A 26,977-nucleotide genomic window follows, 5' to 3' on the forward strand; every position below is an offset into this window, starting at 1 on the left:
ATCACACGCATGTTTGAGGCAAATAAACACAAAAACAAAACAAATGGAAAAAATTGACGTTGACACATTGTATTCAGAATCGTAAAAAATATTTTATAATCACCCCACAAACCATAAAATACTGTTGACAGACATTATAAAAATCATTTTTTGCTTTATTTTAATGTGAATAAAAGCAGAATAATTAGATAATCATTTTATACCTGCACTGAAGTGGAAAATAGTAAGGGGCAAATGAAATTCTCATTGTCCTTCAGAAAATTCAAGCTGTTTGGTTTCAGGTCATTTACATATTTCATTAAGTTGAAGTGCCCCTGATTTTCTTCGAGATGCTTTTTATAAGATGATTTTTCCCCCTTCTTGTTCCATATCTGGAGTTTGACAGTAAATCTAGAAGTCAAGACCAGGCCTTTGATGTCCTGATGGATCATCACAGTAACAGTTGACATGTTTTATTGCAGAGCAAAGACAGCTTTTAAGAGGAAGAACCACTCTGTGAATTCTGTAAACAGTGACACAGGATAATGTGAGGCCATCCATCTGAAAGTTCAAAGTTGAATTAGAACTGGACTTTTCAACAGTACCAATGATCCTTAGTACGACAAATCCACCAAAGGAGGACTCAAAAAAAGAAAGGAATGAGAACCAGATTCCTTTCATTCCTGGAGCATCAGATAACAGCGTTTTGGCATTGCTGCTTGCGTGTTTCAGGTATGCACAAGGTGTCCTTTGGTGCTGTCATGCCTAAACCAAACAATTCTCAGGGCCTAAACCTACCTAGTGAATGGCAAAAAAGGAGGTCAGTAGGTGAGAAAAGAGAGTCCAAGTGCAAATCAAGAAGGTCCAATCAGCTCCAATCAGGTCCACAGCTCCCCGGCTGCAGGGTTGATATGTACGGTGAGTTTGTGGCACCCTGGATAATAAGGCCTTATTCAAAGCACAGATCTAAGTAAAGATAATTTTTCCTTTTTTTTTTTTTTGAAAAGTGGATGAAAGATTTTAGCAGGTTAGCATCAGAGACTGGTGGACAATCATGCAAAACGCCAAAAAGTAATTTCTACTAAAGAAGAAGTGACTTCTGATACCAGAGGTGTAGTTATTCTTTTCTATAGAATAATTTCACTTAAAACGATAATAGTTTTGATGATGATCAGAAAGTCAGGTTTCCCTCTTCTTGATCAAATATACCACCGTCTCCTGAAGGCATCGTTTCAACTTTTGTTTGTCTCCATATTTTCATTGCATGTACTTACAAACTTTTCCGGCGTGACTGTATATAATAACACTTGTGTTAAGGTGTAGTATCATGTGACATGTGCAAACAAAGAGATGAGGCAGTTAAAGAAAGAAGATAAATCCAGACTTTGACAGTTTATTTGGTTTTCATGTTCATCACAACTCCTCCGTTCACATGTAGTTATTAACATTTATTAACATTGTAGTTATTCTTGGAACATTTCCCAATATTTTAACACAAGGAGTAAAAATATGTGTGCACGGAGTTAGAAAGCATTTGAAAACAAAAAAACAACAACTGATTTTTTATTCTCAAAAACCCAGAAATGCACCAATTTATTCAACAAAATTATTTTCACCCAACATTAATGCTCATATTAGATATTTTATATGCATTTATTATATTTCTACACATTTAGTGATTTTACCTTTAATATAAATACATTTTAAAATATGGTGGAAAATGTTTTGTGAAGTATATATTCCCTTTACCAAACCCCATCTTGTTAAATCAGTACCACAGCTACCACTGCAACATAACCCTGGCCCCAACAATTTCATTTCAAATCATCAGAAATGATAATAATAATAATAAAAAACATTTCACCACACGCAGAAATTGCTTAATAAGATCACAAGGTTACATATGGTCAAGTACAAAGAAAGAGTAAGTATTTCTAGAAGAAATCACAGTAGCAGACAGATCCCTTTACTGCACACTTTCCCCAGTAACTCCAGGCTGCACTGTAAATAATTACTGTTTAGTCACATCTTACCATAAAATATAAGCTTTTACACACAGATCTGTGCTGCAGACCAGCCTGCTGGTCTGGAAATAAAAGGAAAATAGACTATATGGTTACCACATCACACATTTCATACATACATACACACAACAATGACAAACATGGACTGTTAATGGAAAATATGGCGATAAAGATAGGTGCATAATTATTAAATAGTACAGGTTAAAGTTGGGGATCACTTAGAAAAGTGCTTCAAAAAATTAATGTATCATACATACATGTATCTATGACAGACTGTTACCTAATGCAACAGTGTGTACTACTCCCTTCATTAATGAACCCAGTCTGACTGTTATGGTTACCGTCTAATGAAGCTGCAATCTGAACACCTTATGGACTTTGTCAGTTGTGAACCTCTTTCTTTTCTGGTGACAGCCAGTTACTGTGTTCTGTGGAGGGAGTAGTACGCATGGCTGCATGAAAATGTCTGCCTGTAGTTCTGCCTGTCCCATTATTGAAAATAAACACAAAAACAAAAACAGTTTTTGCCAGATTAAGTGAAAATTTCAGGTTATTATCTAAAAAAATCTAAGTTCCTAGCTCAAACATCTGAGAAAAGAACTTATTCTTTCAGTGGCAGAAACAAGCTTCCATATTCTACAAATTATGAAAGCTGTGGATAACATACAGAGCCTAACGACTTTATATAATGATTAGCAGGCTTTTTAATATGATAAACTTCCAATGGTTAACACAATATCGGAGGATTTATAATTAACAGTTTCATTAATCACATTTTATTTAAAATAGTTAACATGAATTTAATGTTATATTAAATAAAAAAAGAAAACTACTTTATTTTCAGCAAAGAAGGACTTTTCTAAGCAATCCTAAACTTTTGAGGAGTAGTGAACCTAACAAAACTCTAGATGTCCCAAGTATCCAGTACTTGCTTACAACTTACTTATACTTTTGCATGACTTGATGCACCAGAAGCTTAAAAAAACTGTCTATTATACAGTACATCCTTTCATATCAGTCAGAGATGCATGGCCTGCATGCACATCTTGCAGCATGAACATAATCACAAATGCACAAATGAGTCCCGTGGGGGGGTGAAGATCTATTGTATACTGTCAGTACTCGCACAACAGAGGCTTTGTGCTGCTGCAGCTGTGGGACTGACCTCACTACAGCCAACACCAGCCCACAGTATCACTGCTAGCTCAACACGCTAAGTCTGCACAAGCCTTGCAAAAGCAATGAGGAAAAAGGAGTTTTATTTTCCTTGTTGCAGCACATGCACAAAACCTAAACTGCCCAAAGCTACAAAATGCAGAGTTCTGACTGAAGTTAATCTTTTTGGTAAAAACACTGCTTTGTTTGTCAGTGTGGAGCCAGAACGATGGCAGGCTATGAGCAAGTAAAACGACATTGATTGTGGTTCCAAAGGTGAATGAGCACCTAAATGGATGGATGCAAAAATAGGCAATGCTAATATTGTGCTTATAGTCATTTTGCCTGCTAACGTCAATTTCTTAGCTTGTTGTGATGTCACTTGTTGTTAAAAAGGGTTTATTTCTTACTTTCTGTTAAATATATAATATTATAACGTTACATATTTTACAAAAATGAGGTAAACACTGATAAGAGTAGTTCCTGTGAGCAAAAAACATTCTGCTCTCATGATGTGCTGATGTCAGTTTTGCATGAAATAGACAATACAGCTCAGAAACCCTGATTTGCTCCTCTGCAGGCTTCCAGAAGCTGACCAGTCATTGGAAAGTTGGCTTATAACAAGAGGGTTCTTATAAAGAGACAGGTGCTTAAACTATTTCTCTTAGAGAGTGGATGAACTGAGGGGCTAGTACCATTAAAAGTGTGGAGCAGTGGAGCAGAGCAGGCCCTCAATATAGATCTCCTGCCTTAAAATGCACACATTCTGGATTCAGCCTATTTGTGTGTACTTAATATCAGAGAAAGGCCAACGTTGGAAATAAAATGTGGCTGAGAAAGGAAGTAAAGCCCCCACAAAACCTCACATTTATGACAGGTTTATGAGATCATTGGAATTTAAAAAGTTAATAAGTACTTAGTAAGTGCAGAGGATGGATGGTTACATATGGCCAGCCATATGAACAAAGGCTCTGCGGGCATTAAGCCAACAGAGATGAAATAAGATATTTAAAAACAGAAGATTTCATGTTGTTTTGGACAACTGTGCCACCTCTGTTTCCTTTTAGTGGTTTCTAATTCGCCTCGGAGAGTTCACATGTGCAAAACAGTGTAAATAAGTAAAAACACAGTGATCAAATAACATTAAAATAACATAAAAGGATAAAAGCTTTAGTTTCAGTTCCAGGCTGATTTTTGCTCAGCCTGAACGAAGAGCGTCTCTCTGGGACTTTTGGGTCCTCATCAAATCCAAAGGCAGAAATATTGACGAGATAGCGTCATAACAGGGGTGAAAGTGATGCTTCAGCTCCTGTTTACTGCCCCTACATGTTGTTCATGACTTCCTTCAAATTTACTCTACCAAATCTATCCAGGGCTAAGTTAGCATTGATTTCTTCTCACACAGAAATGAAATGGGACGTATTGAAAGCACTGAAGGGACAAAAACGTAAGGGGTGTAAAATTCAGAGGAAAAACCTGCAGGACAAGCGCTCGGGGAGCGTTTCCATCAAAACAAACGTGTAGATCGATTTGCTTTTATATTAATATGTGATGCTGTTGGTGAATTTTTCAAACTTAACCTTGAAAAATGAAGCAAAATGTATCCTTGACTAAAGATCACCATTCGTGTTTCTCTTTAAATCTGTCAGAAGTTTGTTAATTTTTTCCCAGTTTATCCTATTACATTTGACAAGATTGCTCTAGTTTTTGCCTGCTTTTTCTCCAAAATTTCCCAGATTAATTCTTGTAAATTGGACAGTTTGTTGTTAATCTATCCTTCTTTTTCTTTCTCAAATTTGCCATTTTTGTCCTGTAAATTTTTCAGTTTGGTCTCATACATTTGTCACTTTTTACCTCTGAATTTTACCCCTGACAAACCTCACGCAGCCTCATACTTTTTCCACATCTCCAATAGCCCTAATACGGCCTTGCAAGTATGACACTTTATCTGAAAGTTGAAAATATATCTATTTAGCATGTGGCTAAAATGCAACCTAACACTAAACCATAAATCTGTCCACTGGTTAAAGGGAAGCTTTCACAGTCTGACATCTTCTGTCCTGTATTTTCTCAGAAACTCTAAAGTCCCAACCAGCTGACAGAAGCACCCTTGTTTCAGTGTCGCACTACAGTTCCCAGAATGCAGTGGTTCCTAAGGTGTTGTTCAAGTAATGTGTGCACGGAGCCCTGGTCAGAGGTTGACTGGGTGTGCTTCTCACTGGTACCAGTGTTCAGTGACTGATTATGTGACAGAGTCAGCAACTTTTATAGACGTCCTCGGGGACTCGTCTGAAACACACCCAGTGTAGCGAAAAGAAGAAAAGCCGAACAACAGAGTGAAAAACTGAAAAAGTCCTGAAGTCACAGAAGGGAAAAATAAAAACTAACCTGAACACACAAATTAGTAATTGATGCTCCCAGCTTAGTGAAGAAAACATAAACAGGTTTTCTCAAATGTCAGCATCACTGATTAATATTTAACAGGTGAATTCTGTCTGAATGTAAGTGGCTCACTTTGAGATTTTCCATGGCCTCGTATATGTTAGGTCTCCCTTGCTGCTGCACTGCACTCATGGACGGATTATGAGAAAACGCGCCTCTGAGCACAAGCCTGACGTAGGAATCAGGATACGTCTTTGTGTCTCTCAGGCTGTTTTATGTAACTGTGCAGCTGATTAAAGCAGTTTCAGACCCTTTAGCGTTGTTATAAATTTTTGAATTTTTGCTTAGTATGGTCATTTTATTCCTCTTTATGTTTTATTTCAAATCTCTTTGGGGTTGCTTGGATTTCATTTCATGTTTTACGTTCGACATTTGGAAGCTGTTTTCTGGATCTGCTTTTAGTTATTTTATATCTGCCTCACTGCCAGTTTTGTTACAGTTTGACTGCTGGGTTTACAGGTTAAATTCTAGATTTAGACCCTTAACCTAGTTTCTTTGAGAGCATGAATTACTGATTTCTGTGCATGCTTCCCCCTGGTACTCATCAGGCTCTTCAACATCACATTTAAACCTGATCAACACTTCCTGCAGAAAATGCAAAATAGAGGCTTCCGCCGCTAAAAGACAGGCTACTCCACGAGGAAGAGTTTTACTTTAAAACAGAGGGCACAGTCTAACCAAAAGAGCTGTAACATAACGCGACACACAGAAGCAGGCTGGAGCAGTTTTAAAAGTGCTTAAAACCAGTAAAATTAGAAATGATGACCTTTGTTAGAGGTTAAAAACAGGTTAAAATCAGTCTACTGTCTGAGAAAACACTGTACCCGTGTGTTACACCCGTCCCGCCACCTGATTAAAAACACTAGAAGGCTCAACATCTGCACCACGGTGATCACACATGAAGTTTTGTGCACATGTTTGCACGCACGGAGACAATCGGACGTCAGAGAGACGGCAATGAGGCGAGAGGAGCGTGGGTATCAGTGAGTCTCGATGACCACCGGCTCAAAGATGCCAGGAGTTACTCTGGGAAAAGAACAGAAACAGGTGAGTTTTTATGAAAGATGATCGTCGAGAGAAAGATACGGCGAGTGAGATGATACCTGTTGGCGAGATGCGTCCCGCTGAGGGCTGTGGTCCCGTCTTTGCTGATAAACAGTCTCAAGTTGCTGTCTGAAAAAAATGAGCCCAGAGATGTTACTGCGGTGACGCTCACATGTTGTCCCAAAACCACAGACTGCATATAAAAGATGGACATACAGTAGCCCATTATTTTGCTACAGGGACCATCGTGTCTGTGTGGAGCTCAGACGTGTTATAACTTAAATTTTGAGCTTTTTTAAATTCCTTTTAGTCAAACCTGGTTTCCAGAGTGAGTTTTCTTGTTTCAGTTTAGTTTTACTCAATCTGTTGGGTTTAGTTTGCATGTTTTTATTAAAATGAAGGTGGAAACTTCATTTTAATAAAACAAGGCTTAAAAAGTTCCAAAACGATAATACAGTAAAACTCATCCCCGTATCAGCAAATATTTCCACACCTTTGCCCACAATGACACAATGACTAAAGTTAAAGGGTTTTTTCCAAAACAATACTCTACTTTTTTTCTACTTTTAACGTTTTTTTTTTACAAGTTTTGATTCATGTGAACGGGTATTTAGATGTCGTAGCTGTGTACAGTCACCAGGGGGCGATATCCTAGAGTGTGGAACGTCCAGTAATGAGTACTCAAGAAGACTGAGGTCACAATACACAAAGAATTTATTTGTTGTGAAGTGAAACTGAGCCCACACATACCATCACCGCCATCAGTCCTCGTGCTGCTGGTCCCTCAACACTGATTTCTGAGTTAAATCTGATTGGCCACTCGTTAGTCTTCAAAAAAATATCCGTTTATGTTAAACTGGGTTCAAAACTGGAATTATTTCCACTTTCTTTATAAGAGGATAAAGTCTGTTTTCACACCTGCGCTGTTTAGTCAGTTTAAATCAAACTCTGGGTCTTTTCCACCCTTAGTGTGGCTCACTTGTGCAGGTGAACCAACTCCTCCAAACCCTTTGGAGGAGCAAGCCTTGAGCTAGTTCCAAACTTTGGTGTTTCTCGTACGATGAGAGGTTAACCCAACTTTGCTCTGACTCAACTACAGGTGTACACTGTAACAATGGAAAGTGTAAAAGTCTCAGACACTTCTTAACCAAAATCATCCTGTGAGCTTTGCAGCAGACAGATTAATTGTCCTCCTGGACGTTCATGAGGACATCAAATTATAAAATGAGCATCATATTGAAGCCAGTTCAACCTGATTCTCATCAGGACTTCATCGGGAAAGTGATGAGTTCTGTGCTATCTGACATCTTTATGCTGCTGCAGGAGCCGCCCTCTGGTGGCCAACAGGAGGATTTAATGCAAGTTTGACACGTTTCAGAGCCAGAAGCTGATACTGCCTTTGATATTTGTCCTGTGGCTGAAACTAAGTCCAGATAATCGGGACTCTGGCCGACCTTCGTTGTTGCTGCTGTCAAAGTCCTGGCTCTTTACGATCGTGTCCACGATAGCGTCTGCATCGATGCGGGTGTCGTCCACACAGCTGGGCTGCTTCTCCACGGGTTCCTTCTTCCTCCTGTTTGTTGGACCGAACACAAACCAGAGAAAAAGTCACGTCTGAAACACAAACACAGCTTCACAGTGAAGCGCTGACAAATTCATTCTGGAGCTCTGTGGGTTGTAATTCTTCTGTAGTGACACCTGCCCCACCTGTCGTTTCACCTTCATGAATCATCTACTGATATCTTACTAATAAAAAAATAAAATCAACATATTAATATTTTTAATCAGTGGGGAGGGGAAAGGGTTTGGCTGCTAGGAGTTGGTTGGTTCCTTGTTAACCTTTTAACTGATATATGCAAATGTGTGCAAGCAAGATGAAGCTGAAAACTGCAGGTCTCCGAGTAGCAGATGTATCGGCGTGTGTGAATTCCAGCCAAATGCTTCACACTCTTCCAGAGAATCTCAGGCATGTAGGTTCACACATGCCTGAGAACCATCTCCGGCCTTTTATCGACGCCACGGAGTCCTGACATGCCTCGCCATGACATCAGCGAGGCTGAGAACATGCAGCGGCAGGTGGGTTTCCTCTGAGGTGCAGCTGTGTGTGAGTCTATCTACCTGGAGGATCTGTTGGACAAGATGGCCACAGCAGAGGGAGGAGGAGGTCTCTCTGGCTTGGTGGGGGTCGCTTGGCGGTGCGGCTCAGTGGGGGTGGAGGGAAGCGGCTGAGAGGGGTGGCCGAGCCCGCAGGAGGTGCCGCTGCTGGAGGAGGTGTTCCTGTGGTGGCTGAGATCGTTCAGGCTGGAGCAGCGAGAGTGACCGGTGCTGTAACCTGAGGAAAGGAAAGGAAAGGAAAGGAAAGGAAGTGGAAAGGAAAGGAAAGGAAAGGAAGATTGATAGGAAGAGAAGAAAGAGGAAAGGAATGGGAAGCGGAAAGGAATAAAAATGAGAGGAAGGGGATGAGGAGAGGAACAAAAAAATAAGTAAAGTGAACAGGGTGGATGAGATAGAAAGGATAGAATGGAAACAGATGTTTATTTGTGTTTATTTCCTTCATGTTTTGCACGTTTGCACGAGGAAGTTAAAGCTCTCTGACCTGATATCTTGCTGTGCTGGCTGGCGTAGCTGGAGCTGCGAAAATGACCGATCTGAAAGACTTCGTCCGGACTGGAGACACTCCCTCCCTCCTCGGGCAGCCCTGCACACACAAACATAGCTCCGGCATTAACACCTCGAACCGTGAAAACATCCTTAGGATCCCTAAAAATACGCTACATTAATCAAGGTACATCTACACCAACGACTTACCTGAGCTGCGCTCTGATGACTGTCGGGGTTTGAAGGACCGAGGTCCCTCCACGATGCCCCCTGGTGGCTGCAAAGTGGCGTCAGTGCTCTCCCCCTTACAGTCCAGCTGCAGGTTGGGGTCCTCATCCCCGATGGAAATGGATTTGGCCGTACTGGGAGGCCTGGAAATATAATTTATGTGTTACAAAGAAAGCTTTAATTGTTACATGTGTTGCTCAGACAAATTGAAGGAGCTCACGTTTTAAAGCAGGGATCCCCCGACAGAAGGGTCATCCCAATTGTTACCTATAAAAAAAAACAAAACAGATGTGTTACTAGACCTGAGCACTAATCAGGTCAGTGTGTGTGTGTGTGTGTGTGTGTGTTTTCCTGCCTTGAGAATAGAGTTGTCTTGCCGAGTGTTTTTGGTGTCATAGCCCTCCAGGATGCAGCAGCGGACAGTCGAGCCTGAACCAGCAAACTCGGAAATGTTGAGATCAGCAAAACCCAGCTGGAGACAGACAGACAGACAGACGTCAGAAAGCAACAGAAAATGAAAAAGCCATGTTGTAACGACCACGGTCGCCATCAGGTGTGGCTCATGGGCTTTTAATTTGTTCCCCTCACAGATCTGAAGCAGCAGGACTTCTTCTTCTTCTACTACCACTTGGTTAAAAATATTTGTTTTTGTCTGCCGCTGACAATCCATGCCCTCATGTAAGGAAGTCAATGAAGGAAAATAGGAGAGAGTGACTTAATGTGCAAGTCAATGACCTCCTTTAACCTCCTCACTCACTGTTTTCTGCCCACTCAGCTCTACTTCCTACTGGATGGGCCACAGCTCGTGGTGGATTGCATGTGTGTGAGTTTACACAAACAGCAAAAGTGCTGCTGCACATTCTAATTTCTGCTTGGACTGAATCTGAAAATATCATCAATATTTGTCCGAGACCAAATAAATAGTTGTTCCTTCACTCAGCCTACAAGCATGCTTTTATCTGATTGGTCTGTCTTTCCCACAGTTTGTCACAGGAAACAAACAAAAAGAGGCACAAAAGCCCAAAACTACAAAGAGGTTTCAATCAGTAAAGGAGGAACTGAATAATTACAAAGAAGAGCAAAACAAAAATATGTAAAACAACTATGAGGTGCAAAAAAACTGGATGCAAACCAACAGTAATCAAATAAAAACCAATGCTTGTCGTTTAAGAGGTGCATGAAGCTACAGAGATGCACAAAACAACCCTAAAGATGCACAACAACATCCAAAAAGTAATTAAAAGACTTAAAAGTACATAACAAAAACGAAAGAGGCATAAAACAACCCAAAGGAAACACTAAACCTTTCAGAGCCACTAAATGAACCCAAAGGTACACAAAGGAACCTTAAGGAGGCACAAAACATAGACACACAAACTACCCCAAATAGACCATTAAACCACCAAAGAGGCAAACAATGACCCCAAAGAGACACCAAACAACCCAAAAGAAGTACAAGAAAACCTCAAATGTGCATAAAACCACCTCAAGGAGACAGAAAACCATCCAAAACAACACCAAATAACCTCAAAGCTGCCAAAACACTTCAAAGTGTAACTGAATCAAAACCTAAACTGCACGAAAGAATCAAATAAAGGCAAGAAATAATGGCGAAGAGCCATAAAACAACCCCAGGGAAACATTAAACCCCAAATAGATAAACACACATATTACTCAGCATAGAGGGAGCCCTGCAGTCAACATGCGGATATAAAATGGCTCTGCAGTGAGGTGACAATATTCCCGTCATTCATCGCAGCTGCTGTAGCTCAAACAGCTGACTGTAACCTACATGAGCAGACAGTAAACAGTGTTTTACTGGCTACTGCTTATAGTCATCACCCTATGACTGTCCCGTCACATGTCTCTGTGAGATGAAGACTTTACTGTGTTTAATGCACTGTAAATCTGTGCACTATAACGTTTATGAGTCCAACAGTTCATCCAACAGTTTTAGGACATAAACAGGTTATAAACTCACCTTTGAGAAGGCCTTTCCTCCTTTGAGCTCCTGTAGAGACACAGAAACACAGAAACACTGGTGATTCACCCTGCTGACCACTCATAACGCGTCACATGGTTCCAGTATGGAGCTGAAAGTGGGACAGGTGCAGGCGTCACCTTTGAATTAAGGAGGATACTGCTCGCCTGAAAAGCTTGATGAAGCAGTTCATTAAAAAATTTAGCGTCAGCTAAATGTTCCCACAGAGCTAATTTTCTGCAATAATCTAAAAACAATTGTTTGGCCTTGTGTTGAGGTAATCAGGCACTCTATGTCCCAGAAGAGCATGGGAGTTGTAGTTTACCTTGCGTACAGACACTCTGCAGATGCAGGGGTCCAACACTCCACTGATCGGATTGGCGCTCATCTTGCACACAAAGGAGAACTTCTTCCTCCATCGGACGGAGTTCTGCTGCACCTCCTCCCTGCAAACACACACACAGATGTACCTGCTGTAGTTAGACTGTCACACAGTTTACAGTGTAAACAGGTGTAAAGAGTAAATCCTGGAATTTATACTATAAATGTTTGCACCTTTACCTCAATTCACCCCCACCCCCCTACAAGCCAAACTGCAGAGAATTAAGGCTTTAATCGGACTTCTTAATATACACATAGTTGTGCTTCACTTCACCTGCTTGGACTTTGTTTATGGCCCATGTATCAGCCAGCCCTGTTTTTGGGTCCTCGCTTTACCACACATCTATTAAAAAGCAGCTCAAATATTATCATCTTTATGATTTTATCTTTGGAGACCTTCATTTGAATAGATAGATAAAATCAAAGTGTTAGAGACTGTGGGAAACACAGCAAACCTGTGGCAGTGGCATGTATTGCTGTGCCTTCCTGGAGGAGCTGGACTACCTGTGAAACCTCTGTAGAGTCCAGGTATCGCCTCGTGCTACCAGCAGCGACACTGATGCTCACTGAATGCAAAACGAGTGAAAAACAGCCAGAAAAGATGAGGAGGGAAAAAGCATCAGTGGCCCCCACATGTAAAACCATTCCACCCTCCAAATCGATATCCCAGAGGTTTAACTGATGTGATGCTTTACTCTGATTAAAAAGCATTCCAGCATTATTCGGTTTGTCCGACAGAATAATGTAACCCCAGCCTTCATCATGCAGGGGAAAACAAACAAGGCTGCAGCGGATTTATTGGCCCATTAGCACAAAGTGAACTGTGGGTATTGTAACAGCTGGGGAAATATGCTGGAGGCTGAGCATGTGAAAGAGCAAATGTGTTTATATTAGAAGTGTTATTATCTTCAGGATCAATAGGACGACACGGACTGTTTTCTCTGGCTGTTTTTCTAGAGAACGTCCTCGAGACCGAGCAGCTGATGGCCCAGATGATCTCATCCCGGGACGTGGCACGTCAGACTCTGCTGAGGGGGTTTCCACTTGCTCTGATTGGAAACAGATTTGGTGTTTATCTGCATATTGTTTTTATTTCTTGCCCTCACGCTTTCCAGTCGAACAGCACTATAGGTGTCGTAAATAACTTAAAATATAAGCCAAAGCAAAGGGGCGAAAACAGGGTTGGACAAACTGTACAAACTCTGATGCAACACAAAGAAATCCTGTAAGAAAAGACAGTCTTCGATATCTGTGCTGCAGGGTTTGGTGAGTGCATGACATAGGGTTTAGTGATATGATTCTCACATGGATAACCTGGAAGGGCCACCATTGATCTGGTTAATTAACAGTGCAAATATGTACATTTTACAGCTTGGGGACCTTTACATGGTTTCCAAAAATTAGGCCTAAGGGGACACATTATTGTAGAATGAACCTGCTGGGACAGAAATGCACTTTTCCTGCAGCTGCATGTCTGAGAGTCTACAAAAACAAAGCCCACCTCTATTTTTTGTGTTTAACTACAGTAGTTTAGCTTTGCACCTGTGAAGTGAAGCCACAGCTGCCCACACTGCCCCTCCTGTGCAGACACGCTGTCAACCTACAAAGAGGAAGAATCTGCAGCAGTGTAAACTAACACTAAAGCAGTCAATGAATTGAGCTCACTTTTCTGCACGCAGTCCATCCGTCTGCATGCCGGGCTTGTCTCAACCTGAAAGTTAAATTCTGCTGTTATCTCTCCCTGCATCGCTCATGTCAAAGGAAACGCCGCATGATTTGTCCACTTACACAACATACACATATGCAGACTCAGCCGGCTGCACTGCTGAGAACAGATAGTCCTGTAATTTTGCCCTTTGGAACATGCAAACCATGCAGCTCCAGCCGATCCTTCCCTACATTTTATGTACACCAACACACATCTCTAACATATCTGAATTGCAGCTCTCTGAGTTGTTTCCAAGATGGACATAGCCACCACAAATGTAACCTTTTAGCCACAATACAGAAGTGGCCATATTTGGAGGGGGTGGAGTTATCAGCTAGCTAGCCTGGTTAGTATGGAAATGCACAAGGTTTACCAGAAGGTGCAAACCACTGGTTACACTCAAGAACAGGACAATCAGATCAGACTCTGGTGGAAAAAATCTAAACGAGTCATAATGGATCTGGAAAATATATATTTTTATTTTATTATATTGATGAAACCAAGATTAACTTGAAAAGTTTGGAAAAGGAGAAAAACACGATTATGATCTGAAGTACACCACATCATCTGTCAAACATGGTGGAGGGAGCGTTATGCCAGTGGACCCAGGTCACTGGTTTTACTGATGAAGCAGCAGGATGAATTAATACTAAGACTCTGCAAAACTCTCCACATAGAGCTTCACAGTGCAAACAAGAGCATAGGTACACCCGAAAGGCAAGTGCTATAACTGAATTGGAGATTATGTATCGGAATTTCAGGAGCGGGACCACGCCTCCAAACGCGCTCATTGGTGTCATCTATATAGGTTCCCCCAGTTCCGCAAACTGTTCATTCTCGTTTATGTGCCCCGCCCTCCCTCCCTCCTTGTTCTCAATTCTTTAACTTCTTCACTCCTATTTAGTACATGAGGATCTGTCAGGCCCGGGAGCCGTCGCCAGTCCCCTTCGAGGCCTTCCCCAAACCACAGCTCTATTCATGTCCAAGCATTCACCTTTACCTACTAAAACACTGTCAAACCTAAAATGAGGACGTGGGCCCAGCTAGTGAAATTGTTTTTTATGGTCATCTTTGACCTTGGGCGCTAACAATGAAAGTCAGTGTCAAGCCAACCAAAGTACTCATGTTGAGTCTTTACTGATTTATTGACATATTTGATGTGACCTTGACCCAGTTTTTGAGCTGTTATTGGTATCTACCATCACACAAAATTGGAAAATCATATCATGAAAACTGTGCAGGCTAGACTGCTAACAAACACACAAACTGCAAAAGCAACTCTAGAGATTCTCAATGCACAGACAAGGAACAAGCCAGTCGCCTGATCTCAGTCTAACAGAGCAGTTTTCAGTTATTATATGCAAAACTACAGAGAGACACAAACAAGCAGCAACGGAAGGTGGCCACAATAAAGGCCTGGCAGAGCATCTGGTGAGGAAACACAGCATTTCATGACATGCATGGGTTCCACACTAATTTTGATCCTCTGTCAGTTAATACTTGTGTTGAACCCTTAGAAATAAAGGTTTGCACTTCAATCACATCTTGATTGTTTGGTTCAAAAAATAATCTAACTGCGCTGACTTGCATCAAAATCCTTGTACCCTTTAGATTTTTAAGTCTTAGAATCAGTTTGTTGGCCTTTAGCGCTAACAGAGGGAGCTGGAAACAGTCTTATCTTTTTAAGTTGTGTTATTGTTCAGATATTGGTAATGATAAGAGTTTTATACATGAAAAAAATGTAGCTAAGAGACGCACAGTAGCATTTTATCTATTATTAAGGCCTGCTGAGGTTTAAAATCCCTATACATCAACTACGTGTGATACAAAAGCTAAACTGTTTAAAACGTCACTCCAACTTTAGACAAACAGGAAATGAAAAACAGATAACACTGCATGCTGGGACATGTCATTACTAATTTCTTTGGTATTTTATGCCGTTTCTGTCCTCTATTTTCTTGCTAATAATTCTGAGTAACAGCCCCAGAGAGAAACACACACTGTGTTACATAACTTTTACTTTTTTGTTTGCTTTAATGCAATCCATGATAAGTACATGACTCAGTATCTGAGGCATTCTTTTCCCACGTTAGCTTTATCGCTGGAACTTTTCCTACTTCACTTATCTGAAGGGTGACCTGAAATGTGCAACTCATGAAACTCTCGGAGGCGGCCGGCTGCCTGACGGAGGCAGGAAACGGTCAGACTGGTTCTGCAGCTTCTATTCTTACAGCCCGTCCGCCCTCACAAATGCACCTTTGTACGACAGGTAGATACAAGCACAGGTCACATGGTCACTTTGTCACAACTATGGAGAGTGGAGCAACAAAATCTAAGTAAGTTCAGAAAATACAAACACTTAGAATGACACATTTCAGTGCATTATATCTGCATCCATGCAGCATCTGAATTCAAAACAAAATTGCGCTGCAGTCCTTTTGATGCTTTAAAGTCATCTTAAATCACACAGAGACTGGAAGCAATCAGTCAACATGTCTAAGTTTTAGCCATGTTTAAAAGGAAAGACGGTCCGTTAAGAGATTCTTCGGGGACCAGGCCACTCTCCACACCCTGCACAAAATTCATGATTACAGAGTCATTGACACATTTAAGGACAAATCTATGGCTGCTCTGACACTTATCATATAAAAACAAATAAAGTATTTATGGCTCAAGTGAAAATACAAAAATACACTAAAATCTCTCTCACATCTTCAGTGCATTTGTCATGTCTGAATGAGAGGCCATGAGTAGGATTAATTGCATATCATTTTGTTTTTCTTGATTTTTGACATCAAATTTGTGACATTGTTTTGAGTTTCTATGTGTGTTCACTAGGTCTACCTCAAAAAAAAAAAGATTTGATGTCAGTGGTGAAATACACATGGATAAGTATATAAATCTAGATTTTACTCTAACTGTTGTGCTGCATGTAAATCGTTTCTTTGTGTGGTTTTTACTATGAGACAGTTTCTGTGTACAATGAGGCAAATGAGGCATTACAGATAGCCTGGAAAGGCCTTGTCTCCACTGCAGCTTGTTTGGTTACAAACTGCAGGAAGTGCTGCTACAACTGTGTTTGGGTTCAAAACCTTTACTTAACCAGCTCTCCCTGATTACTCTCTGTCATTGTTTTCTGGAGAAAGAATCTGAGGAATGAGGCTGAGTTACAAATGAGCGCAACAAACACACACACACACACACACACACACACACACACACACACACACACACACACACACACACACACACACACACACACACACACACACACACACAAACCCTGACCTTCTGCCCTGCCATAACTTTTTTTTTAATCATTTAAAGACAGCGTGACAGGTTGTGTATGTGTGTGTTTGGGAGTGTGTTTGCATGACCTGGCAGAGTGTGATGTATAAGTTGTTATATAACAGCAGGCTGTGGTTAGCAGATGTATGTCGAGGGTGGTGGCAGCTTTAAGGTGGGATAGACTCAGGCGGTGATATATTGAGCTGCTCCCAAATGTGCAAGTCTGTACCTCAACTTTGTGTTAGGGAATGTAAAGCACAACAAAAAGGGTAGAGTAACAAAGTGAGCCGGTATTAACCTGTGGAGCCCATCCCAGCACTGAGGTAAACAATGGATGGGTCTCCCTTCCCTTTTTTTCTGTCACACATATGCTGTTCCACTGGTGGATGTTCATGTCATCCATCCATCCTATTCAGTAATCCCAGCTGATATAGTTTAAGAGGCAGGGTAGACTTCAGCAGGTGACTAATCCATCAAAAGACTAACACAGAGAGAGAAACATTCAGAACCACCAGTTAACCTTACAAGCATGTGTTTGGACTGTGGGAGGCCAGAGTACCACTACCACAAACAGGCCGCTAACCAGTCAGTGGATTCAAACTATTGTGACACTGCTTCAGCATACTATCTATTTTCACGTTAATGAAGTTTTTAATTGTGAGTTCAGTGTACGTAAAAGTAATCCCTGTGAGCCAAAACCTCAGTTTTAGTCCGTTGGTCATGTATGATGTCACAGTGAGAGGGTACGTTGAGGTCTTTTTCACAGTAACAGGAGAGTAGAGTGTGAACTTGATGATGGATAGGGGCTGTTGTGGTGAAGAGAGAGCTCAGTATAAAAGCAAAGCTGCAGCTTTATCGGTCAATCAACATTCCTACCCTTACCCATGCATACGAGTTCTGGGTACTGACTTAAGGAATGACACAAGATACAAGAAACTCTTGTATACACAAAGTGTGGTAGGACTCTCACTTGGAGACAGAGTGAAGAGTTTAGTCATTAGAAAGGGCTTCAGAGCAAAGCCACTGCTTCTCCACATTGAAAGAAGCCAGTTGAGGTGATGCGGATGTGTTTTGAGGAGGAGGCCTTGGGGCAGTCCCAGGACTCACTGCAGAGATTATATTTGTCTGGCTTGGAAACAACTTGGTCTTCCTCTAAATTAGCTGGAGGAGGTAGCCAGAGTGAAGTTTGGGCTGCTGTTTGGCTCTGCTTAGGCTGCTATACCTGTGACCCGAATTCAGATAACTGGCAGGAAATGGTCAAGTAGCTGAAAAGATGGATGGATGGATAAAAATTGTCTTAAAGAGGGAGGAGCTAGAGAGCAGATTTTAGACAGCAGATGAACTGAGCGTCAGCCTAAGAACAAACATAGTCTTATTATGAATTGTGAATCATGCATAGCTACTCTGACACATTCCATCACAAGAATATGGAGCTGGAAATTAGCGAGTTATCAACGTATTTTTTCCACGTGCAGGTTTCCATCATCATCATCCTGAAAGGGAAGTGCAAAAACCAAACAAAAAGTCTAGATGTTTCTTGGCTATTAAACTATATCCTTCCAAATACCAGCACGACCTCTCTAGCCTCATAATATGGGTTTGTAAGACAGGACCCTCTTGGAAGCCAATGTCAGCAGATCAAGGGAACAATGCAGGTGTGTCCTAAGGTGGGATGTAGACAGTAGTCTATGTCCCACCTTTTCTAGTAATCAAACTAGAAGCTTTTCTCCATAACAGCTATCATTATCTCCAAACAAACCAACCAACAGACAGTCAACCAGGAATATTCTGAGAACACTTACAGGAATAATAATTTTAAAGAAAAATCCCATGTGATGAACTTGATGCATGGTTTCAGCCATATTTCTGCTCTGAAAGTAATAAACCAACACATGAGTGTATTTACAGTGCTCTATAAAACATTAAACAAAGCCTCATCCAGGCCCGCAGTATTTCATACATTTTCACTGTTTAACAGGCCGTGCACAAGTGCGAGATTGGCACAACCTGATTATACATCTTATGGTATCAGTGCAGTGATGCAGGGAGTACTCTGGGTTTTCTGAGAATCTAAAGAGACTTCCAGATCTTAAAACAGAAAAGAGGAACTGAAGAAACAATCTAAAGGCAGAGGTTTGTTAACCACATCCTTTAAAAACCATGTTAATTATAAAAGGTACCTGTTTTACAGCACACAACGCATATATCATCTACGAACAGCAGTCATGATAAATGACTAAGCTTGGCCCCAGAATGCTAAATTCCTTTTTCCAGTACTTTTTTTTTTTACCGTTGCATGTTTCCGTGTATGTCTCTATTTAAATAAACTTCCCAATTCCAGCCGTATTTGTAGGAACTTTAAAGTTTGTTGTATTCCAGCAGTTTGAAGCACACCTGACGCTGAGCATTCAAACAGAAAAACGACTATTTCTAGTGAAGCCAGACAGCAGACCAGACAGCTCACACTTCCCTTTTTTAAGGAGTACTTCTACTAGAAACCCTGCCTCCTGAGGTTTCCTCACAGCACTGTATGCTGGAGACCACAGGCTAAAAAGTAGCTGTGGGACAATAAATTCAAGATTTATTAATTAATTAAATTCATATCAAACTGAGCCTTAAAGAAGCTGATATGTTTTCATGTGTTTAAGAGAAGCATTTTCTTGTTTACCTTTCTGCTAGTCCTTCTCTGTTTTGTCAGCATTTTGGTCTTCTTTACTTGGGTTGATCGTACTGTAATCCCATTCCAAGACAACCAACGACACAAGAACTTCCACTTGGTCACTTTTCTAGATAAACCATTTATCCTCATGTTTATATGCAAAAGGAAAGGCTCTAACCAGCAAGCACTCAGCTTAGCTAAAGACTGGAAACAGAAGAAAGTTTGTCTGTTCAACAGTCATGACTTTTTGGTAATTTTTTGGTCATTTTTATTTCAACATGTGAACAATATACAGGTACATTTAGAAATGAAAATAAGAGAGAGAAAAATACTATACAAAATACATTTTAAAAAAAAAACGTTCTGATTAATTTACATGTTGAAAGGGAGTGGGAACTTTTTGCCAAGTGACCTGAAAAGACCTGGAACTAATCCTGTCAATAGATGAATCCAACATGAAACACCTCACTTTACATTTATCTGTTTGTATAGATAAAGCAAACGAGACATGATAAAATAGTTATAACAAAAGGCAGCCAACACAGAAGTGGCAAAATCTGCAGTTCCTCTAATGTCCACTGGAGGCTTACTCCAAAAGTGAGTCAGTCCACATAGACTCCAAAGTTTAAATGTCCAAATTTACAGCAGAAATCAGCATGTTTGCATCCTGATATAAAATAAAATAGTTTAGCCTCTATAGATAATCTTCCCCTTTGATAAATCTGTGCTCGGGTGACAGAAACTTTATGGAAAGTTTACACATGCAGCTTGCTGAACCAAAGTAGCATTACCTGCTAATAGCTAATAACTACAGTAAACATCCTATTTCATCTCTATGGATGTCACAGAAACTTCAAACCTTAAGTCCACAAATCAGCAAATGCTGTTCTTATATACAGTCTGTGGTTATATTTACGAGCTTTCATGGTGCTTCTAGGTATAGCTATCCTTTTTTTAAGCATTTACCATGCTTTTGGCTTTCATGCTAAGGAAGTGCCTACCAGCTTTTAGGCAACAATTCAATTCAGTTCAATTCAATTTAGGTCTATTCACATAGCAGCAAATCTTAAAGATACTTTAGGGCATTTTAAATGAAATACAGTGTATTGGGAGTACCACTCCAGGTCAATGGTGTGGAGATATTTGGAGCCTGCTGCAGTGTAAAAAAAATGAATATGTGGTCAGGTGCATAACAGGCCTCAAAAAGATAAAGAGGTAAATTCACTCTCTTATCAGCAGTAGACAGCATGGCTGTTTTATCTCAGTGAAGCTGAAAGTGCCAAAAGATTTGGTGCCTTTGCAGATTGTAGGAAAAACAAATCTGTGAATATAAAGGTATGTCTCGGTGTTGGAGTATTAACCTTGTAGGCTACAGAGGAATGCCTGAACAACACTGAAGGACCCTGCTGATAAAATCAGCCACTTGCTGTGCTGTGGAGCTGGAGGTCTTCAATAAATCAGTTGTTTGTCGATTGTGCAACACTGGCTGAAGTCTCGGGTGACGCCTGTTTTCCATTGTTTAAAGTACAAGAGAGGAATTTCTTTAAATGTGAGCTTGACTTGGTTCTTGGCAGCTGATAAACAGCACAAACAGATAACCGTTTAATTTCCAGTCAAAGAACAAAGAACAAAGAGTAACTGATAATCACGCACAGTGCATCCCTAATGGCCTTCAAGTACAAGACGTCCCTGTATAATTGGTAAGGAGTTCAAAGAATCAATAACAGTGTAGGATTTTTAGCTTCTGAGCACAGAGGCACACCTCTGTGAGAGAGGATGCATTCAAAAACCAGCAAACACAGAAAGAAAGAAAAGTTATGCGAGCAAAAACATGCCTCACAAAAGGACAAAAGCACGGATCGGACTGGACTGATGCTCTCCCTCCTTCAAGTACACCTCCACAGGTATTTACTTGGTGAGCAATGGACTTGATATAATGCCAAAATACAAATACGCTCCACACATGTACAAATGTGCGATAAAATGGTCCATTCATGGCTACTCTGATTCATGATGAGTGGATTATGTGATTGTTGGACGGTGGTTGATATTACTCAGCCTATTCTTTGGAAATGAATGTGGGAGGCTTCCTTGAGCTCCTCGCACGCACCAGGTTGGCCTTCACCTGCTCAGGGTTAGGCTCAGATCCACGTCTACTACTTTTTATATGCAATTTTTACATATTTGTTACACCTAAAGGTTATCATGAAAAAACTTTAAGGTGAAAATGCATGCAAGAATCCCGTGGCAGGACTCCAAGAGCAGTCATTTTCTTCACCATTTTCTTTTAGTGGGCAGGTGTTAGGTGTACATTTAATGGCTTTACTGTCCTGTCCGGTGTCTACCTCATCTCACCAGGACAGGACCGAGTCACTCTATTACTCTAAATTGGTCAAGCAGTTAATAAGATCTCTCTCCTAGTCTAGTCAAATGCAAAATTATGTACAGGAATGTTGTTGTGCTGTCCTTTTAACAATTGGAATGAAATGAAACAAACAAAACACTCTCCACCACTGAGTGAAGAGTAAGAAACTCTTGACCTCTTTCTCTGGAGACTCTGACCTTTCCTCCTGAGCTTGCCGATAATGACACTGACCCCCATCATGGTGTTTATGTCACTGACGAAGGCTGAGAGGTGATGGCTGTGAAAGGCCAGATAAGTAAGTTTCCCATGAAAAACACAATGATTCAAAGCTTACACGCTGGTATAAGTAAGTAGCGTAAAAGTCCGGCAATACAAGCTTGTGGATGCCAGTGAATTTGATTTCAAGAACAAAGACATTTCCATTTGTTTTGGCTGTTGAAAGGATTGATTGACATTCATTTCTTGACCTCTATTCTGCATGGAAACACCGGCAGCAGCCGTGCAGCTTTTGCCATCACATTATGACCAGTTTTGACGTCAGTGATAACATCGCTGATTCTGCCATGTTTGCAGGATACACATCAAGGGCCAGACCAATGCAGTCTATTGACATGCTTAAATTAACCCAAAGATAAGATATCCATGTTAATAATGCTACATACTTAGGCCACGTATGCTCCTTTGTTTACTGTTTGCAGTGTTTTGATTTTACTGACCTACATTAATGTGTTACTGATGCACAGTATATATGCATGACATTTATATGTGGTAGGATAAACAAGCCCTCCTTCTTTGGGCTTTTGGCAGCAGGAACAGAATATGTCAGATTATTATTGTTTATCTGACATGTTTTCCGTCACCTCATAGGCTGGGTCCTGATAGTGGTTTGATAAGGGCTACAGCGGGAAGATGTGCTATGAAAACCTCAAAAAAACTAACACTAGTGCACGCTTCATTGCAGGTTCTGATTATTTCATTCTGTAAGTTCAGAATAAATTGGTTTTTTGCCCATACATACAATCAGGGATTCAAAAGGAAAGTCTGACTTTTGAAACTACAGTCAAACAGTGCTTTAAAATAAAAGCCTCCAATCCAAATATTTGTATGAATATATTTGTACAATAACATTTCTGCCCTGTTGCTCTGTTGTTTGTCTTGCAGTCTTAATGCACCACCCATTTACATTCACAGGGAAGTTAGGTAACTGTCATACATGAATACCTGGAACTCAGAGTAACAGTTATTTGCATGCAGTAAACATGCTGACTCGGCGTTCTCTCAGTTCACTGCAGCACTGGCCTGCAGATTTTACAGATCACTTTAAAGGGTTTTTATCCACCTGGCCCAGATATCTGTCTGAACCTCTTGATGCTCACTCTCTGTTTCCAGGTCAAAGGTTCAAAGTCTCAGTGTTAAAGTCTTTCCTCTGTGTTTCTTTATGTCATTCTGTCCATCTCCTCCTCAACTCGGCGTATTTTTAGCATGTCACTGTTTTCTTCTGTCTTTTCCAGCTCTGCTATAAATCAAGACTGGATTAAACCTGTTCGTTTACTGCCCCTGACCTCTAATCTTTTTTTTCCACTTTCAGTATCCAATCAGAAGAGTTAGAAAATGATTCACCCTCATAGAGTTTTTATGAAGGGGGAAATTATCCACAGAGGCCAAATCAGTTTTTTATATCATGTTTATTTCTGCTGGACACTGTAACACAGGAGTCTACAGAGACTGTCTCACTTTTTCAGCCCCAGAGGCTGCATCTTGGATACAACCCATTGTGTATCCACTACAGTGTTTTATTTCATTTGTTTAACCCACACAGAGAAGCAGAATAATAAGGAAGGGGTGTGGTTTGATGGAGAGTTTTTGGCGGATTTAATTCCTGACCAAACCAGTTTGGATCATTTCAGGTCGCCAGGCTGTTGGACAGACAAGCTTTTCTGCTATCACCTGTTCACTATACAGTCTCACCTTTTATATGTAAACATGAGGTGAAATGTTCTACTCAACTATCTCAAATCTTTCAATAGCAACCTCAGCTGCTCAAAACTGATGTAAACCTGGAAGACCCACAAACTCCAACTCCTCTAATGCCCACCTGAGGCTGGCTCCAGCGGTTAATCAGTCCCCATACACTCCCATGTTAAAAGGTCCAAATTTACAGCAATTCAATTCAGTTTGATTTATATCGTGCCAAATCACAACAACAGCCACCACAAGATGCTTTATACTGTAAGGTAAAGACCCTACCTACAATAATACAGAGAAAACCCCAATAATCAAACAACTCCCTATGACAAAGCACATATTGACAGTGGGAAGGAAAAAATCCTATTTAACAGGAAGAAACCTCCGGCAGAACCAACCATCTGCTGTGACAGATGTTGGGGGCAGAAATTTAAAAAAAGTAAAGATTTCCAACTTAATAACAAATGTGCGGGAGGAGAATTTATTTACAGCCATCGTTTAAATATATAGTCTATGGGGGAGTGACTCATTTTTGGAACCTGAAGTGGCCGTTATAGGAATCCACTACACTGGCATCATTTTCCAGCCTCTGACGTTATCGCTCCTCAGTCCCCTTTGCCCAGGAGCCCTTCAGCAAACTAACAACACACCACTGCACCACCCCAGAGATGAGCCAAAAGGACCAAAGGGTGTGTTACTTCTGGGTAAATCCCAGTGTGAGTGTAGTGAAAGGTGGAGTTGGGAGACTTTCCAAGCACAGCCAAGGGTGAAGTAACACATGGCTGCCAGTTTAAGGTCTGTTAAGGCTCATCTGAGGTGGAAAACCCGGCAGAAACAGAGGCAGAGCGGAGACATCCACTCAGACTCGAAGAGGGATTACATTTACAGCAGTCAGTTCATGCAGTGCAGCTTTCAGTGGTTTACAACGAGGAAGGTGTCCTACATACCTGGACGATAAGATGGCAAAGTCCCCACCATCAACCAGGCGGATCTTACAGAAAAGCACTCCGTTCACAAAAGGCACCGCTGTCAGCTCCTCCAGAGTGAAGTGCACCTGAAACTTGAACTTCTTCTTCTTCATGAGGAAGGCCATGGTGCCCAGCTGCTGGAGGGTGCTCATGGTTGAAGATGAATGCACAACAACAAACACTCGGGCTTTAAAGAGGAGGAGGAACAACCTTCTTTGCTTTTAGGTTAATCATTTCTGAAACAGAAAGAGAAGAAGAAAGTCTCTCGCTTTCATTTACAGGTTTTTAGAACTGGAAATATCAAGTTTAATGATTTTTTTTCCTTCTCCACAACACAAAAATATCCCTTAAATACAATTTAACGCACTCCTAACTGACGACTATGTGATTTTAAACACTTTCAGATGTGTGGACTTTTTATTTTTGTGCCTCTCTAACATTATCAGACTCTCGCGGTGAAAAAAGCTGCCACGCAAACACCCACACCACTCCGCACACACACAAGCTTACCGCTCCGACGATCAGCTGCTCCACGTGCATGGTTAAAAAAATAAAAAGCCCACAACAGCACAGCTGGACACCGCTGCAGAGGACTGGGGTCTGGGTGGTTTCTTCCAACACACCAACTTTCCCCTCCTGCTGCTCACACTTCGACAGGCGGTGAGTCTGAGCGGCTCCCTGAACGCCTCACTGGGAAGTCAGGGACCGTCCGCAAAGTCTGGGCAGAGGCGCATGTGAAGAGGAGGAGGGGCCAAGAACTGCATTAAAAACAAACATGAAGAGGAAGGCCACTGGAAGGGAATGGGGGCTCTTTTGAATTTTAATTTTACTTATTTATTTTGAATGTTTAGAAAAATAGAAAAAATATAGTATAAAAGCACAGTCGGAATTCAGATTTTTTCCTCAAAATTATAGAAAGAAATTTCCAAAAGATCTCTAATCCTAAATAAAAGAATAAATCCTAAATCAAACCGTCTGAAAATTCTGTTAGATCTAATTGCTTTAACTGTGGACAGACCTGACTCTATAAACATGTAAAACACCAAAAAAAAAAACCCCACCCTGCAGTTCCTCTAATGTCCTACTTGAGTGAGTGAGTTGCTCCTCCGTAGACTCAAAGGTTAATATGTCTCGCATTACAGTAGGAATAAACATTTTTACAGCCTGATACACAAACTATCTCAGTCTGTAGGAACTTATGATCATAACATCTGTAGAGGGGTGAATTTATTGAAAACTCACCTGTTTAAATTACATCAGGGACAAAGCTTGCATTGTTAGGGGTGTCACATGCAACTGGTTCACAGCCCAACTCCCATTTTTTTGTATTTGTCATAAGTGTTATATTTAAAGGAAAATGTGTTTGTATTTTTAATAAACAGCTAGGTTTGATTTAGAAAAGTACATTTAGACATATAAAGATTTAAAGCTTTATCAGACTTAACAAGTCGTTGACCAGATTTAACGCAGAAAACATCGTCCATCTGGCTATGTAATAAGCAAGGTTATTAAAACCAGATGTGAAAAAATATTTTGACTAAAATAAAAATAAAAACTACACTTTTGAAAAATGTAAACTAACTGATCTGAAATAAAATAGAGCTACAGAGGAAATACTGTTAGTTTTAGTACATCAGTAGTTTGATAAAAACTTCCCTGATGAGACATTGATAGACGTGTTTACTGAGATGCAAGACTGTGAGTCACTGCTTTAAAAACTGTTTTTATTGTAATACCTGTACAAACTTTCCTAAATCTTCCCTCTGACATATGCCCTCCATGGAATAATACTAAGACTAACACAGAAACTAATTAAACTAAATACAAAACTGTGGTGATAAGTTTGCCTCGTGCCCTCTTTGCTTCAGGAAATGAAGATGCCTTCTTAAAAAAATTGATTAAAGACTGATAAATATCAGCAACTAACGTCAATGAATCTCATCTTATGGTGACAGCAGCCAACAGGGTCAAGGAGCTATTGCCAATGTTTGCTCTGAACTCAGGAATACTCATAGTGAAAGGTGCTTTACTGAGCTTTTTTAGATACCGTTCTTTGTTAGGGACAGGTCACATGACTGGAAAAGGAAAAAGAGGTTCAGCAAACAACCTGAAGTAGAAATGATGAACTGTGAAGTAATAATACTTATTACAGGAATAACTGATTTGTTAAGGGTTTTTAAATGAAAACATCA

At 40.6% G+C, this 26,977-nt stretch overlaps 1 protein-coding gene across 1 annotated transcript; it reads right to left on the minus strand.

Annotated features, from left to right (window-relative positions):
- Nucleotides 1–1,352: 1,352 nt before the first annotated feature.
- On the minus strand, nt 1,353–25,481 carry eeig1b (estrogen-induced osteoclastogenesis regulator 1b). Its single transcript, XM_085413331.1, has 12 exons — nt 25,296–25,481; nt 24,765–25,021; nt 11,777–11,897; nt 11,452–11,481; nt 9,826–9,942; nt 9,691–9,737; nt 9,453–9,613; nt 9,241–9,342; nt 8,763–8,976; nt 8,099–8,217; nt 6,704–6,773; nt 1,353–6,626 (listed from the first exon to the last, which is right to left on the minus strand). The coding sequence occupies exons 2-12, from the start codon at nt 24,935–24,937 to the stop codon at nt 6,581–6,583; spliced, it is 1,200 nt and encodes a 399-aa protein (XP_085269457.1). The 5' UTR covers nt 24,938–25,021; nt 25,296–25,481; the 3' UTR covers nt 1,353–6,580.
- Nucleotides 25,482–26,977: the final 1,496 nt, after the last annotated feature.

The sequence above is a fragment of the Rhamphochromis longiceps genome, linkage group LG7, assembly GCF_057381845.1.
Source record: "Rhamphochromis longiceps isolate RC_006_pf linkage group LG7, R_longiceps_female_GT1.1, whole genome shotgun sequence".
Classification (NCBI taxonomy): Eukaryota; Metazoa; Chordata; class Actinopteri; order Cichliformes; family Cichlidae; genus Rhamphochromis; species Rhamphochromis longiceps.

Excerpts from the sequence above, each read along its gene's own strand:
- eeig1b (XM_085413331.1), bottom strand. The coding sequence starts at position 24,937 with ATGAGCACCCTCCAGCAGCTGGGCACCATGGCCTTCCTCATGAAGAAG. Across the intron at positions 9,614-9,690 it reads GGGGATCCCTGCTTTAAAAC|GCCTCCCAGTACGGCCAAAT; the intron begins GTGAGCTCCTTC and ends TTATATTTCCAG. Across the intron at positions 6,774-8,098 it reads TGACAGCAGCAACAACGAAG|ACAGCAACTTGAGACTGTTT; the intron begins GTCGGCCAGAGT and ends CATTTTTTTCAG.